The sequence below is a fragment of the Nicotiana tomentosiformis genome, chromosome 7, assembly GCF_000390325.3.
Source record: "Nicotiana tomentosiformis chromosome 7, ASM39032v3, whole genome shotgun sequence".
In the NCBI taxonomy this organism is placed as follows: Eukaryota; Viridiplantae; Streptophyta; class Magnoliopsida; order Solanales; family Solanaceae; genus Nicotiana; species Nicotiana tomentosiformis.
This window is the reverse complement of record NC_090818.1, coordinates 47741290-47757278: the sequence shown is the minus strand read 5'-3', so window position 1 is coordinate 47757278 and position 15989 is coordinate 47741290. Positions and strand designations below refer to the sequence as shown.

Here is a 15989-nt window from a genome sequence, read left to right as displayed (position 1 = left end):
ATTTTCAAATGAAAGTTGGAGTTACAAAACAAAATAAAACAGTAAAAAAAGGGTCCAAGTAATGATATTAAATGGACCGTTAGGGGTATAATTGGTAGTGAATATTTCAACGAATGGAAAAGTCCCCTAGCGCCTGCTCCCATTTCAAAAAAATTCAAATACTCCTCAGTCCCCAGCGTACGCTCTTCGACACTACGTCGTTTTATCCTTGACTTCCGTCGATTCAAACAGACCAAATTACCAATTAGGGTTGCAGAGGGGGAGAGACAAGATGATGTTTCTCTTCTTCAATTGGAGTATAATATTTTTCTTGCTCTAATCTTTTTTCTAAATTCATCACTGTGTGTCTTTCTCAGTTTACTGCAATTCAAAGCAACGGTAGTGATAGTGTATTGGTAGCTTCGATTACAATCCACGGACCCACAGTCCCACACCCCCAAAATCAAATCCTCTGATTTTAACTTCTCTCTCTCTTTCTCATTACTTACCATTTCGTAATTACAATTTTTTTTTTCAAAATGGCTCCTCCTAGGAACCAGAACAAAGCCCCAATTCCTTCTAGCCCTTCCAATGTAAGCAAAGCTTTTACTTTCAACACTCTATTCTCCTCTGCTTGTATAGTTTCCAGTTACATATATTTTGCGTTTGACTTTTCGGTTTTATGTTCCCAAATTTTTGGGTTTTGCAGAGTAAGTACGCAACAGATGAAATATCAGTAGATAAGAAGAGAAAAATTGCGATTCCGAGAATGCCGGTGACCGCTGGTAGACCAACTAGGCAAGCATTTGCAGTGGTGAATGCAGTGGCTCAACCAGATCTGGCTCCAACTAGTGGACCGCCAAGTACTGCCGGTTCAGATAGCCCTGCCTTTGAGTTTTCTAAAGAGGATGTTGAAGCTTTACTCGCTGAGAAATTGAAAACTAAGAACAAGTTTAACACTAAGGTGTGATATGTTGAATTAATTAATTAGACAAATATTAAAATAGATTTATCATGTTTATTGATGTGTTAATTTCTATTGTTCCTATTAGGAAAAGTGCGATCTCATGTCAGAATACATAAGAAGACTTAAGCTATGCATTAAGTGGTTCCAGCAGCTTGAAGAGAACCATGTCACACAACAGGCATCGCTTACAACCTTGTTAGACTCGGCACAAAAGAAATGCAATGAGATGGGTATGATGTGTTCCTCTTGTATATGTTAATGCTGTTCAATGTATGGGTGGAGCTAGGCTAGAATAAGGGGGTTCAGTTGAATCCCCTAGGTCGAAAAATTATATGTTCAAATAGAGAAAAAATAAGTCTTTATTGTTTAAATTAATGAATGTTGAATCCCCTTGATATTAAGAAAAGTTTTAGCGTAGTGGCGAAGGGGTTCAAAAATTGCTTTTGATCAAGGTTCAAATTCTAGGTGTGACATTGTAATGTCTTTATGATTCCCCTTGTATAAATTTCTCGCTCCACCACTACTACAATGAATTACTGACTTACATTAGCTCTTTTGCGTTTTGTTAGAGATGCTTATGAAAGCCAAAGAGGAAGAATTGAACTCAATCATAATGGAGTTGAGGAAAACTATTGAAGCTCTGCAAGATAAGTGTGCAAAAGAGGAGTCAGCCAAATTGGTAGGACTGGCAGGGCAAAAATCATGTTTCTTTAACTTGGGATCTTTGTTGGAGCTTTGCCCTGTAGCATATAAAATATAACTTTGTCTCTGAATTGCTTAACAATTTGATCAGGAAGCGATGGATTCTTTTAGTAGGGAGAAAGAGGCTAGAGATGCAGCAGAGAAACTGCAAGCTTCAGTTTCTGAAGAGCTCAAGAGATCTCAACAAGACAATTCAAGTGCGAATCAAAAGGTAAGGAGTTGTACAAGGTATTGTTTTGGCTCGATTATAGTTGTGAATTGCTCTGTTGAACTTTCATCGTGCTTAATATCTGCAGATTCAATCACTAAATGAAATGTACAAGCGGTTACAGGAGTACAATACAAGTTTACAGCAGTACAACAGTAAGCTCCAGTCTGAACTTGCTTCAACAAATGAAACATTGAAGCGTGTGGAGAAGGAGAAAGCTGCAGTTGTTGAAAATCTCAGCACCCTTAGGGGGCATTATACTTCTTTGCAGGAACAGCTCTCTTCTTCTCGAGTAAGTTTTAGATTTTCATTTTTGTTTTCTTTTTGCTGTTGTTAGCAACATCTATGCAGCTTGTTTTTCTATCTCCGCTTTTTGAGCACTTATAGATCGAGCAAATAGTGAAGTAACTTTACTCTGTATCAATCTGAAATGCCACTTCATTTCTGGATTTTTAAACTACTTTCTTTTGCTTGAAGCTTAGTTTGTTGCTTTCTGCAACCCGTACCAACAACTAACTGTATGGTCGGGTACCTAAATTTGATGGCAATATGGGAACTAGTCAAATTTCTAGATGATGTTTATGATTTATAGGTTTTTCTTGGTATGGTGTTTTTCTCCAAGGCAGTATTTGCTTGGCTTGTTTGATGCCTTTAGATGTCTAACTTCACCCCTACTTTCATGGCTTATTGCTTCATATCTGGACTGATAGGCTGTGTAAACTGAAGAATGGGAACTGTTTATTATCTATTGAGTCGTATTCTTATTTTTCCTTTCTGACTTCAAAGGCTGTTCAAGATGAGGCTGTGAAACAAAAAGAAACATTAGCAAATGAAGTTGGATGTTTGCGGGCAGATTTACAAAAGATGAGGGATGATCGTGATCAACAGTTGTGTCAAGTCCAGGTTCTAAATGCTGAATTACTAAAATGTAAGGAATGTACCGGGAAATCTGTTGCTGAGTTAGAGAACATGACAGTAAGGGCAAACGAACTGGAGGTCCGTCTGGTTGTATTTATATGTCTGAACATCTCATAGCAATATTTATTTGTAGTAAATAGCCATCTTTCTCGATTTTTTTCCTTAGGCACGATGTCTGTCTCAATCTGAACAAATAATCAGACTGCAAGAAAAACTTACTTTTGCGGAGAAGAGGTTACAGGTGTGTTACAATTTGGCATGAAAACATACTTTCTCTCTGCATATTGAGATTCATTTTCCTTTCTGGGATTTCTACAGTCCATTATACCTCATAAGCTTTAAATGACATTCCTCTTAATATTTTACCACTTTGTCAGATGTCCGACATGTCAGCGCTTGAAACAAAAACAGAATATGAGGAGCAGAAGAAAATGATCTTTGATTTGCGCCAGCGTCTTGCTGATGCAGAAACAAAAGTTGTAGAAGGGGAGAAACTTCGCAAAAAATTGCACAATACTATACTGGTAAATTTCGCACACATGATATGCAACTATCCTAAAAGTTCACCTATGGTTCACTTACGAATCTTTCTAATGCAGGAATTGAAAGGCAACATACGGGTTTTCTGTAGAGTGAGACCTTTATTATCTGAAGACTGTGTTAGTGCAGAAGCCAATGTCATCTCTTTTCCTACCTCAATGGAAGCACAAGGGAGAGGGATTGACGTGGCACAAAATGGTCAGTATTTTTTTTCTATCACATTGAAGCAGATAATATTTGTATTTCCTTTAACTGCGCTTTAATATCTGTGAAAGTTGATTTGATATTTCTATTACTCAAGGGCAAAAGCATTCCTTCACATTTGACAAAGTTTTCACGCCCGAGGCTTCACAACAAGATGTCTTTGTTGAGATATCCCAGCTTGTACAAAGTGCTCTTGACGGTTATAAGGTAATATATTTTTAAACTTTGTGCATGACTGCAATTCAGTATTCCCATGTGTTTATAGGAAAAACAGTTTAGGTTTTGCTATAGTGGTTTTCTGGTCATTAGTGTTCTATGTGCAAAATGCTACTCCCTCTATTCATTTTATATGGCACTATTTCCTTTTGTTTGTTCCGAAAAGAATAGCACCTTTCTATATCGGTCAAATAGTTAAAATAAACACATGTAGTTGCATGAGATTGCGTTCTCGGCCCTCCAATTCCACCGAATTTCACTAAGACACCTGAACTTGGTTAAAACTAGTGTTTTAAATCCCTCTAACCGTTGGCCTGGCCAAGCTTATGTGGCCTTTGTTTTGATGAGTTTGGTAAAGTGCATGGTTACATGCTTTTAAAAGAGAGTGAATGCAATGATTTTACTTGAAACATATTAAAATAAAAGATTAATCAAAAGAAAAAGAAAAAAGATTAAAAATTATGTATCCTTAAACAAATTCCCCACCCCCACGCCTCCGCCCCCATTTTCTTCTTCTTTCTGTCCTTTCCCTTTCTTGTTTGTGAACCACTGTGAAAATGGTGTCTTCACATGACCATCTCTCTCCTTTAGGTAGTGGAAGAAATAGAGGTGAAGGCTGAAGGTGATGGGAAAAACTGGAGGACGGGAATGAATGTATAATGGTGGCTGTGCAGCGAGTTGTGTTGCTGAAATGAGTTTCTGCCTTTTCAGAGTGGTGAAGGCCTTGAAAATGGGGAAACGAGTGGTGGTTCTGTGGGGTGAAGATCGAGGTGTTGAGGAAAGAGAATATGGGCTGGGTTTGGAATATTTTTGAGACACCGGTACATTGTTTGCTTGCTGATAGAACGCCGCCGATGGAGAGTTCTGGTGAAGCTTCCTTTCTGGTAGTACTCCGATCTTGTTGTTAAGGTTTTCAACTCTGACGAAAATTCGAACTCCAGCAAGATCACATATAGTGATGGAGGAATGAAGATGATGGTTTACTGGTTGTTTCCGGTAGTAATTACTGTGAGAGAGGTCTACTGGCTGTTTCCAACTTTCCGGTAGTAAAGATTTTATTAGAAGTAATTTTCGTAAAGAAAATAATGATGTGGCATATTCTTATCTGATGTGGATACTGATGTGTTATCCACATCCGAGCAAGTGAGGGTAACACAGGGTCAAAGTGAGTGGGTGGGGGGGGGAGCACAATCTAGTGCAACAACAAGTGTCTATAAGCTATCCGGCCTTCTATATTTGAAACTCTAACTTTAAACTTCTAATTTTACTGTCAATGAATATGGCCATAAAAATGTCATGGCATGTGCAAGTACTAAGGAAACTTTTGAATGTGAGTCTTGTTTTTCCCCCCTTATAAAATGAAATGGAGGGATGAAAAGATTTATTTCCTTTAGATATGTGAAATCATTCAATTCATAAGCAAAGAAAAACTGATCCACTAGCTGAATGCCCTGTTTTTTTTCTTCAGGTCTGTATATTTGCTTATGGTCAGACTGGTTCTGGCAAGACACATACAATGATGGGCAACCCAGAAAGTCCAGAGAATAAAGGACTAATACCCCGCACCTTAGAACAGGTATTTGAGACCCGACTGTCTCTTCAAGCACAAGGGTGGAAATATGAAATGCAGGTGAGAAATTTTAACTCTTCTTGATCTATTTACTTAGTCTGTTTCTCTTTCTGATATCGTTTTTCCCACTATTTGTTTCTCTTTTCTGATATTGTCTTCCATATTATGTTTTAGGTTTCTATGCTTGAAATATACAACGAGACAATTCGGGACCTTTTGTCAGGTTTTGATGCTTCCAGACCAGAAAACGGCGGAAAGCAATATACAATCAAACATGATGTAAATGGCAATACCCATGTCTCTGACCTGACAATTGTAGATGTTCATAGTAGTAGCAAGGTTTCTTCTCTTCTAAGGCGGGCTGCACAAAGCAGGTATGAAAATATATCTTCTCTTTTTCCTCAGCATCTATTTTCTAAAATCAGTTTTGTATCTGTCATCAGCCTTTGCATAAAATAGGCTGTTTAGTTCTATACTTATATTTGATATTTGGGGTTAACTAGTGAGGAGCTTTTATTTCCTGTATTTTGGACTCAGAAGTGTTTTGTGAAACGTTGCTTTACTGAATTTGCGTGTTATGTAGGTCTGTTGGCAAGACTCAGATGAACGAGAATTCTTCAAGAAGTCATTTTGTTTTCACTTTGAGAATTTCCGGTGTTAATGAGGTGAGAACATTCATCTCAAAGTATTGTCTATATCATGCGATTTGGAATGCCTATTTCAGGACTAGATTTTTATATTGACTAATAGTGTCATATTCATGTGTAGAGCACAGAGCAGCAAGTACAAGGTGTACTCAACTTGATTGATCTTGCTGGTAGTGAGCGTCTGTCCAAGAGTGGGTCTACTGGAGATAGGTTGAAAGAAACTCAGGTATTTGATTCAACTTTTTCTCTTTTCTAGAACTTCCAGTTTTGATAGTAGAAATTTATGTTAACCAATTCTCTACTTTCTATGATTTTCATTCAGGCTATCAACAAGAGTCTATCGTCTTTAAGTGATGTTATATTTGCTCTTGCAAAGAAAGAGGAGCATGTGCCATTTAGGAACTCAAAGCTTACATATCTTCTCCAGGTAAAATTGCTTTAGCTCCAATTTAAAATGAAGAATGGCCTTCCATCTGATTTATTTGAGCTCTAAGGTAGAATCAATGCGCTGTTGCATCTGTTTCCAAAAGATGAATAGGTGGAATGTGCCCTATTCAGTTCAGCTGCAGATTGTTGATAGATTATTTCTGACTGTTGCATGTTTAATCAGCCTTGTCTAGGTGGTGACTCGAAGACATTGATGTTTGTCAATGTCGCACCGGATCCTTCTTCTACTGGCGAGTCCCTGTGTTCACTCCGATTTGCAGCAAGAGTGAATGCTTGTGAGATTGGAATCCCAAGGCGTCAAACGAGCATGCGTTCATTGGATTCTCGCTTAAGCATTGGCTAATTTTTTCTTCTTATTTTTATAGAACTCTCGTTCTAGCTTTAGAAGGTGTGTGGTCTGTATTCGATATGATTGGCATTTGATTTTAACAGAAGTAAACACACCCGCTAACAGAATCCACCTTCAATTTGTATAGTGGAGAGAGAATACTGCCTATGTATTTGTAATATCAAGGGCTTTTGCCTATCAACATTATCTCCTGATTTTTTTTCACGATGTTACCCGAGTGTTGTAACTTTCTGATTTCAATTTAATCTCCGTTTGCTGTAACTCTATTTTATTGTGGACATCTTCTGAAGTATATAATTGACAAGAACAGGATCAAACGCTTTCGTTATCATTCCCATGAAGGTGAAGCCACCAAATTTATAAATTAGAGGTCAATGAGAATCATTTTATGCATTTCCGTCAGATATATGAATTGAGGAGATATTTTACGTTTTCTCTGAAATTTACATGTGTTTCATGTTTACAAATTTATCTTCATTGTTTCCACCTTTTGTTTGTTGGACGTCCTCTAAATAATTGAACAAATAGGAGCAATTTGAATTGGATGTTCAGCCACTAAGCACTTTTTTATTTGTTTTCTCGGACATCTTTTGCAGTATAAATCAAACATAAGTGGAATTCCGAAATACTATCTCCTGCATCTCTCTCACACATACAAAGTTCACTTGAAACTATTTGTTCCAACATTAGCATTTTAAATCTTTTTTAAGAAAGGACTAAAACCTTGAAGATAGAAATGACAGGGTGAAGTGCAGCAATAGCCACTTTAAGCCCGCTATTTAAATTATATCCATAATTTACGATGTATTTAAAGATTAGCCAATTCACCCAAATTTCAGGATTAAGTCCAAATTCAGGACTTTTATAGCCTGTTTGGCCAAGCTTTTCCAATCTTAGAAACACTCTTTTTGCTTTTTTTTCAAAGTTTGAGTGTTTGGCCAAGCTTTTGGAAGAAAAAAAAGTGCTTTTGAGGAGAAGTAGAAGCAGTTTTGGAGAAGCAGAAAAAAGTAGTTATTCTCTAAAAATACTTTTGAAAGAAATACACTTAGAAGCAGTTTTTAAAAGTTTGGCCAAACACCAATTGCTGCTCAGAAGTGATTTTTAAATTAATTAACCAAATACAAACTGCTTCTCACCATAAGTACTTTTGAAAAAAGCACTTTTGAGAAAAAACACTTCTTAAAATAAGCTATTTTTTGTAGCTTGGCCAAACATGCTATTAGTGTCCTAAATTTTTGAGCTAATTTGAAATTCGGGACAAAGTATCCTGAAATTCTGAACTACTAATTTAAAATTTAGGACATAAGATTCGAACTTTAGGACACGATGTCCTGAAGTTTGAACTTTGAGGTTTAAAATCTAGGATACCGTGTCCTGAAATTTGAGTAAAATTGGCTAATCTTTAAATAAATTATAAACTGTAGATATATTTTAAACAACATGGTTAAAAGTGGCTACCTGGTGTTATTTCCACTACTTGACACCAAGTTGCAAACAGACGAAAAGGGCTTAGCAGTTTATCCAAAGCCCATTATCTTTAGGAAAAGAGGCCCACTTCTTGAAGATCCAAAAGATCAATCGAGGCTAGGCTTAATGCTAGTCTTCTCGTAGTATGTTTCTTTTAATTTCTTAATCCTAGTTGCCTAGAAATTAGAGGTAACTCGAAATTTTATAGTTAGTGGGTTCGAAATGAACTTGACGCAGGCACATATATATCCCCACACACACGCATAATTTTTTAATATTCGGATTTATATATTCTTTTTATTTGATTATGTCTCAAACATGGAATAAATTTTGAAGCATTCAGTGTGATAATTATTAAAAAGTTTGTTATGCAGAGAAGCAGCGTATTCTTTATTCATCAATTGTATGCATTACTGGCATTGCACTTTACCGAATAGCTATAGTATATAAAAACCAAATATTATTATATTGAAACCACTAGTTGAAGCTGACGTTGTTCTCCACATACACAATAAGTATTCTAAATTAGGGATTAAACGTTTGCATGCGAAATTAATTGAGAAAAAGTTACAAGAATTACAGACAACAGATGGAGTATTAAAGTAATTCAATTATAATAAATAACCAGTGAACAATGATTGCACACAACTTGGCAGTATTATGAAGCTAGCCAAATAAATTTTCAGAAAGAAAAAATCTAAACAAATGCTTACTATATTGCAGATATAAAGGAGTACCCAAATAAATAAATAAATTAAGTTGAATCAAGGAGCAGAGAGCAAGTATAAAACATATGATCTATGTATATCTACAACAAATTTCTATAATTTGCCGACGGCAAGGTTATTGAATCAAGGAGCAGAGACGACGACAACAACAACCCAGTAAAATTTTACTAATGGGGTCTGGGGAGAGTTGTGTGTACGCAGACCTTACTCCTACCCCGAAGGAGTAGAGAGACTGTTTTCGAAAGACCCTCGACTAAAAAAAAAATAAAAAGACAAAAGGACAAAAAGGAGACAATATTAGTATCACAACAACAATCATAGGAAAAATAGGAACACCATGAAATCCACAAGAAAGATGCAAAGCAAAGGGAGACAATATAAGTAAATATTAGTATCACCACAACAATCATAAGAAAAATAGGAACACCATGAAATCTAGAAGAAAGATGCAAAGCAAAAGCGATAGCTAGTAAATAGGACATGCACTGAAAAGCGAAATAATAAGACACAACATTGCCACTAGCTATCTTAGACAAAAACCCTACATGGCTAGTCCCACAATGGTACGAAGTAAGGCACGACTCGACTACCTTATAACCTACAACCCTAATACTCGACCTCCACATCTTCCTATCAAGTGTCATGTCCTCGGAAATCTGGAGCCTCGCCATATCATGCTTGATCACCTCTCCCCAATACTTCTTAGGCCGCCCTCTATCTCTTCTCGTGCCCTCCACAACCAGCCGCTCACACCTCCGTACCGCAGCATCTGGGCTTCTCCTCTGATCATGTCCGAACTATCTAAGCCTCGCTTCCCGCATCTTGTCATCAATGGGAGCCACATGCACCTTCTCCTGAATATCATCATTCCTAATCTTATCTATCCTAGTGTGCCCACACATCCACCGCAACATCTTCATTTCTGCTACTTTCATCTTCTGGATATGTGAGTTCTTAATGGGCAAACACTCAACCCCATACATCATGGTCGGTCTAACCACCGCTTTATAGAACTTACCTTTGAGTATCGGTGGCACTCTCTTGTCACACAGGATTCCAGATGCTAACCTCCATTTCATCCATCCTACCCCAATACGGTGTGTGACATCCTCGTCAATCTCCCCCTCCCCCTCGGATAACCGAACCAAGGTACTTGAAGCTGCCTCTACTCGGGATGGCCTGCGAATTAAGCCTCACATCCACGCCCACTTCCCCTGGCTCAGCGCTGAATTTACACTCCATGTATTCCGTCTTCGTCCTGCTCAACTTGAAACCCTTAGACTCAAGAGCATGTCTCCAAACTTCCAGCCTCTCGTTAACACCGGCTCGTGACTCATCAATCAGAACTATGTCATCGGCGAATAGCATGCACCATGGCACATCCCCTTGAATATAGTGTGTTAACGCGTCCATCACCAGGGCGAATAAGAACGGACTGAGCGCAGAACCCTGGTGTAACCCCATTACAACCAGAAAATACTCAGAGTCGCCTCCTACTGTCCTAACCCGAGTCTTAGCCCCATCATACATGTCCTTAATCGCCATAATGTAGGGAACCGACACACCTTTTGCCTCCAGGCATCTCCAGAGAACTTCTCTAGGAACCTTGTCATACGCTTTCTCTAGGTCAATAAACACCATGTGCAGATCCTTCTTCCTCTCTCTGTACAGTTTCACCAACCTTCTAACAAGGTGTATAGCTTCTGTAGTCGAAATACCCGGCATGAACCTGAACTGGTTGTCAGATACAGACACTGTCATCCTCACTCTCGCTTCAACCACCCTCTCCCACACTTTCATGGTATGACTTAATAATTTGATACCCCTATAATTGTTACAACTCTGGATATTACCTTTGTTCTTATACAATGGAACCACCGTACTCCACCTCCACTCATTCGACATTCTCTTTGCCTTAAAAATAACATTAAATAACCTAGTCAATCACTCCAAACCTGCTCTCCCCTCACACTTCTAAAATTCCACCGGAATCTCGTCTGGACCGGTCGCTCTGCCCCTACTCATCTTACACATAGCTCCCACGACCTCCTCAACCTCGATACGCCTGCAGTACTCAAAGTCACGGTGACTCTCGGAATGCTCCAATTCGCCTAGCACAATATCCCTATCCCTTCTTTATTTAGAAGTTTATGAAAGTAAGTCTGCCATCTCCTCTTAATTTGGGCATCTTCCATCAATACTCTACCATCTTCGTCCTTGATACATCTCACTTTGTCCAAATCCCGAGCCCTCCTCTCTCTCAACTTGGCCAACCGGAATAACTTCTTCTCCCCACCTTTTTTTTCCAATTCCTCGTACATACGACTATAAGCCGCAGTCTTAGCCTCTGTGACCGCCAGCTTAGCATCCTTCCTAGTTGCCTTATACCTCTTCATGCACACTCGCCTCTCCTTCTCACCTCTGCTCCCTACTAACTTCAGGTACGCCGCCTTATTTGCTTCCACTTTACCTTGGACCACTTTATTCCACCACCAGTCTCCTTTGTGCCCACCAGAGACGTCTGTCGAGATCTCTAACACCTCTCTCGCAGCCTCCCTAATGCAGTCTGCTGTCGCTGACCACATATGATCTATATATATATATCTACGACAAATTCTATAATTTGCCGACGGCAAGGTTATTGCGTTTTTACTTTTTTTCTTTCATATATATGATATTCTCTTATATTTAGACTAAAAAATTAAGCAAAGTTAAAATTGTATCTTTTTAGGAATTATACATGCGTGTTTTGATGTATATGATTCAAATAATTGTGAATCAATGTAGATATTCCACTTTTTTCTGTTTTGTAGAAATATTCATTTTTTTAACTTTTAATGAAAGGGCTTTTCTTCAAATTTTCAAAACGATAAGTTTTGACTCCTTTTTGTGTTTTTAGGTTTTTTCTATTTTAAGATTATAGGTTATAAGAAAGGAGCATTAAACTTATATATCAAATTTAACTTTTCGTTAGATGCGTTCTTTCGTAGAAATTTAGTCTAAACTGTGGTACTTTCTTGTTCGTTGGTCATATTTTAAGATAAAGCGAGAATATGTATTATTTAATTATTATTGATTAGAACTATTATATGCAAGGCACATGTTTATTTATGAGAAATTAATTTAAACTTATCCTCATTTTAATTCGCGTAGATGAATGATACTAGAGATACAAAAAATTTCTCCAGCAGGATGATTACAATCAGCAAATTTATAGGATCGGTTATGATTGCTGACTTTGTAATTCACATGACTAAGTGATATCAAGGTTGAAAATAAAAGTTTTTACTCGATTATGTTTTCGCCGTCCATTTTTATTGTTCAAATGCAAAAAAATCATTGTTCCAACTTTTTGATAATATGAAAATGCTCAAAACTTCTGCCTCGTTCTCCATCTATAAAAGGGAATTACTCATAGACAAGGGAATTGAGAAAGAAAATCTTTTTCGACATCAAGGAACATATTCTAAATTATGTTTAGATATTTAATTTTTTGCATATGATATAGTACTGATGGACAAGACGTGAGGCAGAGCTAACGCTAATTAAGCGGAAGGTTTGGAGACAGACCTTGGAGTCTAAAAGTTTCTAATTGAGCAGGACCTAAACTGAATACATGGAATGCAAGTTAAGTGACGCTACCCAGTAAGCTGACGTGAAAGTGAGGCTAGATTCATAAGCCATCCCTAAGAGAGGCAGCTTCAAGTGCCTTGGGCCAGTAATCTAAGGAAATGGTGAGATCGGCGATGATGTCGATACATCGTATTGGAGCGACATGGATGAAATGGAGCCTAGCATCCAGTGTTTTATATGATAAAAATGTGCTATAAAGATTTAAAAGTAAGTTCTACAAAGGTGATTAAAATAACTATATTGTATGGGGTGGAGTGTTGGCTAGCCAAGAACTCTGATAGAAACGTAGGGTCCACCAAACTGTATAGAGAGCCTGGTTCTCTATCTATTCCCACAGAATATACACAATAAGAGATAAGTAAATGACACATCAGAGTTTTACGTGGAAAACTCCCAACTCTCGGGATTAAAAATCACGACCTACACTCGTAGGATTTTAACTTCCCTAACCGAGCAACTTTTAGATTACAACCTATTGTAACCTAGGAATTAAACTCTTAATCCCTCACTCACTTGTAATAACTTTATTACAAGCCTCTTTGTAATAACTCTATTACAAAGCTCACAACTCGACTAACTCTAGCCAAGAGACAAACACAAGGTTTATGGGTTTACAAATGGTTTTCTACACAATGCTTCTAGCTAAGCTAAGTAGGAATTACAAGTAAATCACTCTAACAAAGGTGTAACACAACAAAGGACATGTAATAACACAATGCTAGAAACTGTTCTTTCGGTATGTTGTTCTTTGTTCTTGAAGTCTGGAAGTCACTTGCAAGGTGACAACACACTTGAGAGGAAACTTGATTAATTCTTGGATGTGCAAGTGTGTATCTTCTTCATTGCCTCATGCTAATAATATCCAAGTGATGTCACTTGGATGATGCAAGCAAATATCTGGTACAAGGCATTCCCCATAAAATGGCTGCTACACTGTTCACATTGTTGTGTATATGTAGAGGAACAGTTGCAGTGATTTTACAGCTGTGAGCAGTTGACTGATACAGTCAGCAAGGAAACTGATGTTCATATGTTCCCTCTGTCGTCTCTTTGACTCTGATTGTTGGAACTTGTGCCCCGACTTGAGACTTGTTGTTCTTGAGCACTTTGAGGATGTGTAACATGTTTCTCATCTGGTTCTTATCATTAAGTTTGTTAGATCATCAAAATATAATAGGGCACATAACCTATCAATTTTCTTTTTTTTGATGATGACAAACTTGTAATTGAAGTTCCCCTTGAAAACCAAAGTACCATACAATATTCCCCCTGAACTTGTTCCCCCTCAATCAATTTCCCCCCTTTTGGCATCATAAAAAGATTAGTCACAAGTAATAAGCGAAAAGAAGTCTAGCATGGTTAAGTCATGCCACATTTGTGCACATAAACATAGCTAAAAACAGAGCATAAAAGTAAAGCATGCATAGTAAAAGGAGGAGATACTCATTAATTGTAAATAAAAGGGAGCAGAATTAGCAGTACCATTCATTACACAACCATTCATAAAATAAAACAACTTAAAAAGTACCAGCCACTAAAAATAACAAAAAAAGGGACCAAGATATAGGAAAGACAACTTTGAATTGGACACTGGAAATGGAAATTGTTTTAAGGAGCACTAGAAGGGGGAGGCAGGAATGAAAAGGCAAGAGTTCAGAGAAGAATATCCATCCGGGCATTTGCAGACACTTGCTCGTTAAGCAACCGCTCCTTCAGGTCCTCGACCTGTTTCCTGAGATCTTCATTTTCCTTGGTCAATCGGGCAACCTATGTGCCTTGTGCACTGTTGGAACTAGGTGCCTCCAGAGCCTGACTAAGTTGCCCTTCAAGAATGACATTATGTGCCTTCAGCCTCCTTATCTCCTTAGTTGCAACATTCTGAGCATCAATCAATTGCGAGATAGTGGAATTGCTGCCAACCCCTCATTTCTTATCAATGCGCACACACTCATCTAAGGTGATTTTGGAGAAGGTTTGCTTGCGAGTTTCCACTATTGATTTTCCCAAAGGGACGTCTAAGAAGTTAAATACCTTGGTGAGTAAGAACACGTAAGGCAACCCATGATTACCATCCTTAAAATATATCAATTTTTTCATATGCTCTATCATGAGTCGAGGCAAATTGATAGTAGTGTAGGCATCCAGTGCTTCCATTAGGAACATGTCTGCTCTTGACGTAATGGAATGCCTTTCTGCACGTGAAAACAAGACTTTTTTCACCATCTCAAACATCAATTGATACACTGGCGGGAGGGCCTTCTTATTGACCCGCTCCCCTTGCTGTACAGCATCATCCTTCAGAATGGCACTTCTGAAATTGGGAGAACAAGTCCCCTCAATGGATGAGATCCCTTAAGTAGGCACCCCCCAAAATGTTCCCCAATACAGCCTCGTCCATCACAAAGTCTACTCCATTTACCTTCAAGCAGATATTATCATCTTCTATTATGAACATGTCTGCATAAAAGCTACGCATTTCTTCCTCATACACCTTGGGGCTCTCATTGGTGAACAAGTGTGTCCACTTTTGTAACTCACAAATATCAACCAGTTGACGCCTCCCTGTCATGTCCAGAATGTCAGGGGAAAATGTTCTGCCCCACAGTACCCTCTGTTTTCTCAGGTTTGCTCTGGTTTCATCCTTGGCCACACTTACTTTGGCCTTCTTGGAGGAACCGGGTTCCTCATTGTCACCAACCTTCCTTTTCTCGGACTTTCTCACACTTTTCTCTTTCTTTGCAGACTTCTCAAACACTTTCTCACAAGACTTCTCAGACACCTTCTCACCAAACTTGTCTACCTCAACATTTTCAAATTCCACAGCTTTCACAGATGGCTCTCTCATGGGTTTTAGAATCACAGGTTTCTTAGAGGACTTACGAATTAAGGAAGCAGGTTCCTCACTCACCTCTTCATCATCAACATCAACAACAACAAGTGCTGGAGGCACTTCTTCCTCATTCACCAGCTTTCCCCCTTTCATCAACCTACTCCTATTCTTCTTTTCTTTGTTTTTCTTCAGAACAATTTCAAGGCTTCCTTCTTTTATAACCTGGTAGTGGGTCTTTTAAGAGTGGGCGCATTGGGAACTGCCCTTCCACTTCAAGCAGCAATGAAGCTTGCTACAGGTATATCGTCATAGTCTTCCTCACTATTTTTATTTTCTTCTTCAGATAGAGATCTCATCTTAGGAATGACAACGTTTAACGGCTCAGCATCGAAGTGAGGAGATGGAGAAGGGTTAGTACTGACCTGGGGCTCTTTTGAAGAGCAACGAGTTTCATCCCAAGTAGGAGCAAAGGGATCCTCTTGGGCTGAGGGAACATGTCCCTCATTTGTTTCCTAGTAGTACTATCAAGTGCTAGATTTTCAAGGGGCACCAGTTCTTTACCCTTTTTCTGATGACCTTCACCT

At 38.4% G+C, this 15989-nt stretch overlaps 1 protein-coding gene across 1 annotated transcript; it reads left to right on the top strand.

The window, feature by feature from the left end:
• The first annotated feature begins 204 nt into the window (after positions 1–204).
• On the top strand, positions 205–7008 carry LOC104120379 (kinesin-like protein KIN-14N). Its single transcript, XM_009632133.4, has 17 exons — positions 205–572; positions 689–943; positions 1032–1176; positions 1516–1625; positions 1740–1859; positions 1945–2148; positions 2643–2852; positions 2941–3015; positions 3152–3298; positions 3374–3512; positions 3616–3725; positions 5203–5364; positions 5479–5678; positions 5888–5969; positions 6073–6177; positions 6274–6378; positions 6562–7008. The coding sequence occupies exons 1-17, from the start codon at positions 519–521 to the stop codon at positions 6739–6741; spliced, it is 2403 nt and encodes an 800-aa protein (XP_009630428.1). The 5' UTR covers positions 205–518; the 3' UTR covers positions 6742–7008.
• The last annotated feature ends 8981 nt before the right edge of the window (positions 7009–15989 follow it).

Coding starts and splice junctions, on each gene's coding strand:
- LOC104120379 (XM_009632133.4), top strand. CDS start 519: ATGGCTCCTCCTAGGAACCAGAACAAAGCCCCAATTCCTTCTAGCCCT. Junction 5,970..6,072: donor GAATTTCCGGTGTTAATGAG/GTGAGAACATTC, acceptor ATTCATGTGTAG/AGCACAGAGCAGCAAGTACA. Junction 6,178..6,273: donor ATAGGTTGAAAGAAACTCAG/GTATTTGATTCA, acceptor ATTTTCATTCAG/GCTATCAACAAGAGTCTATC.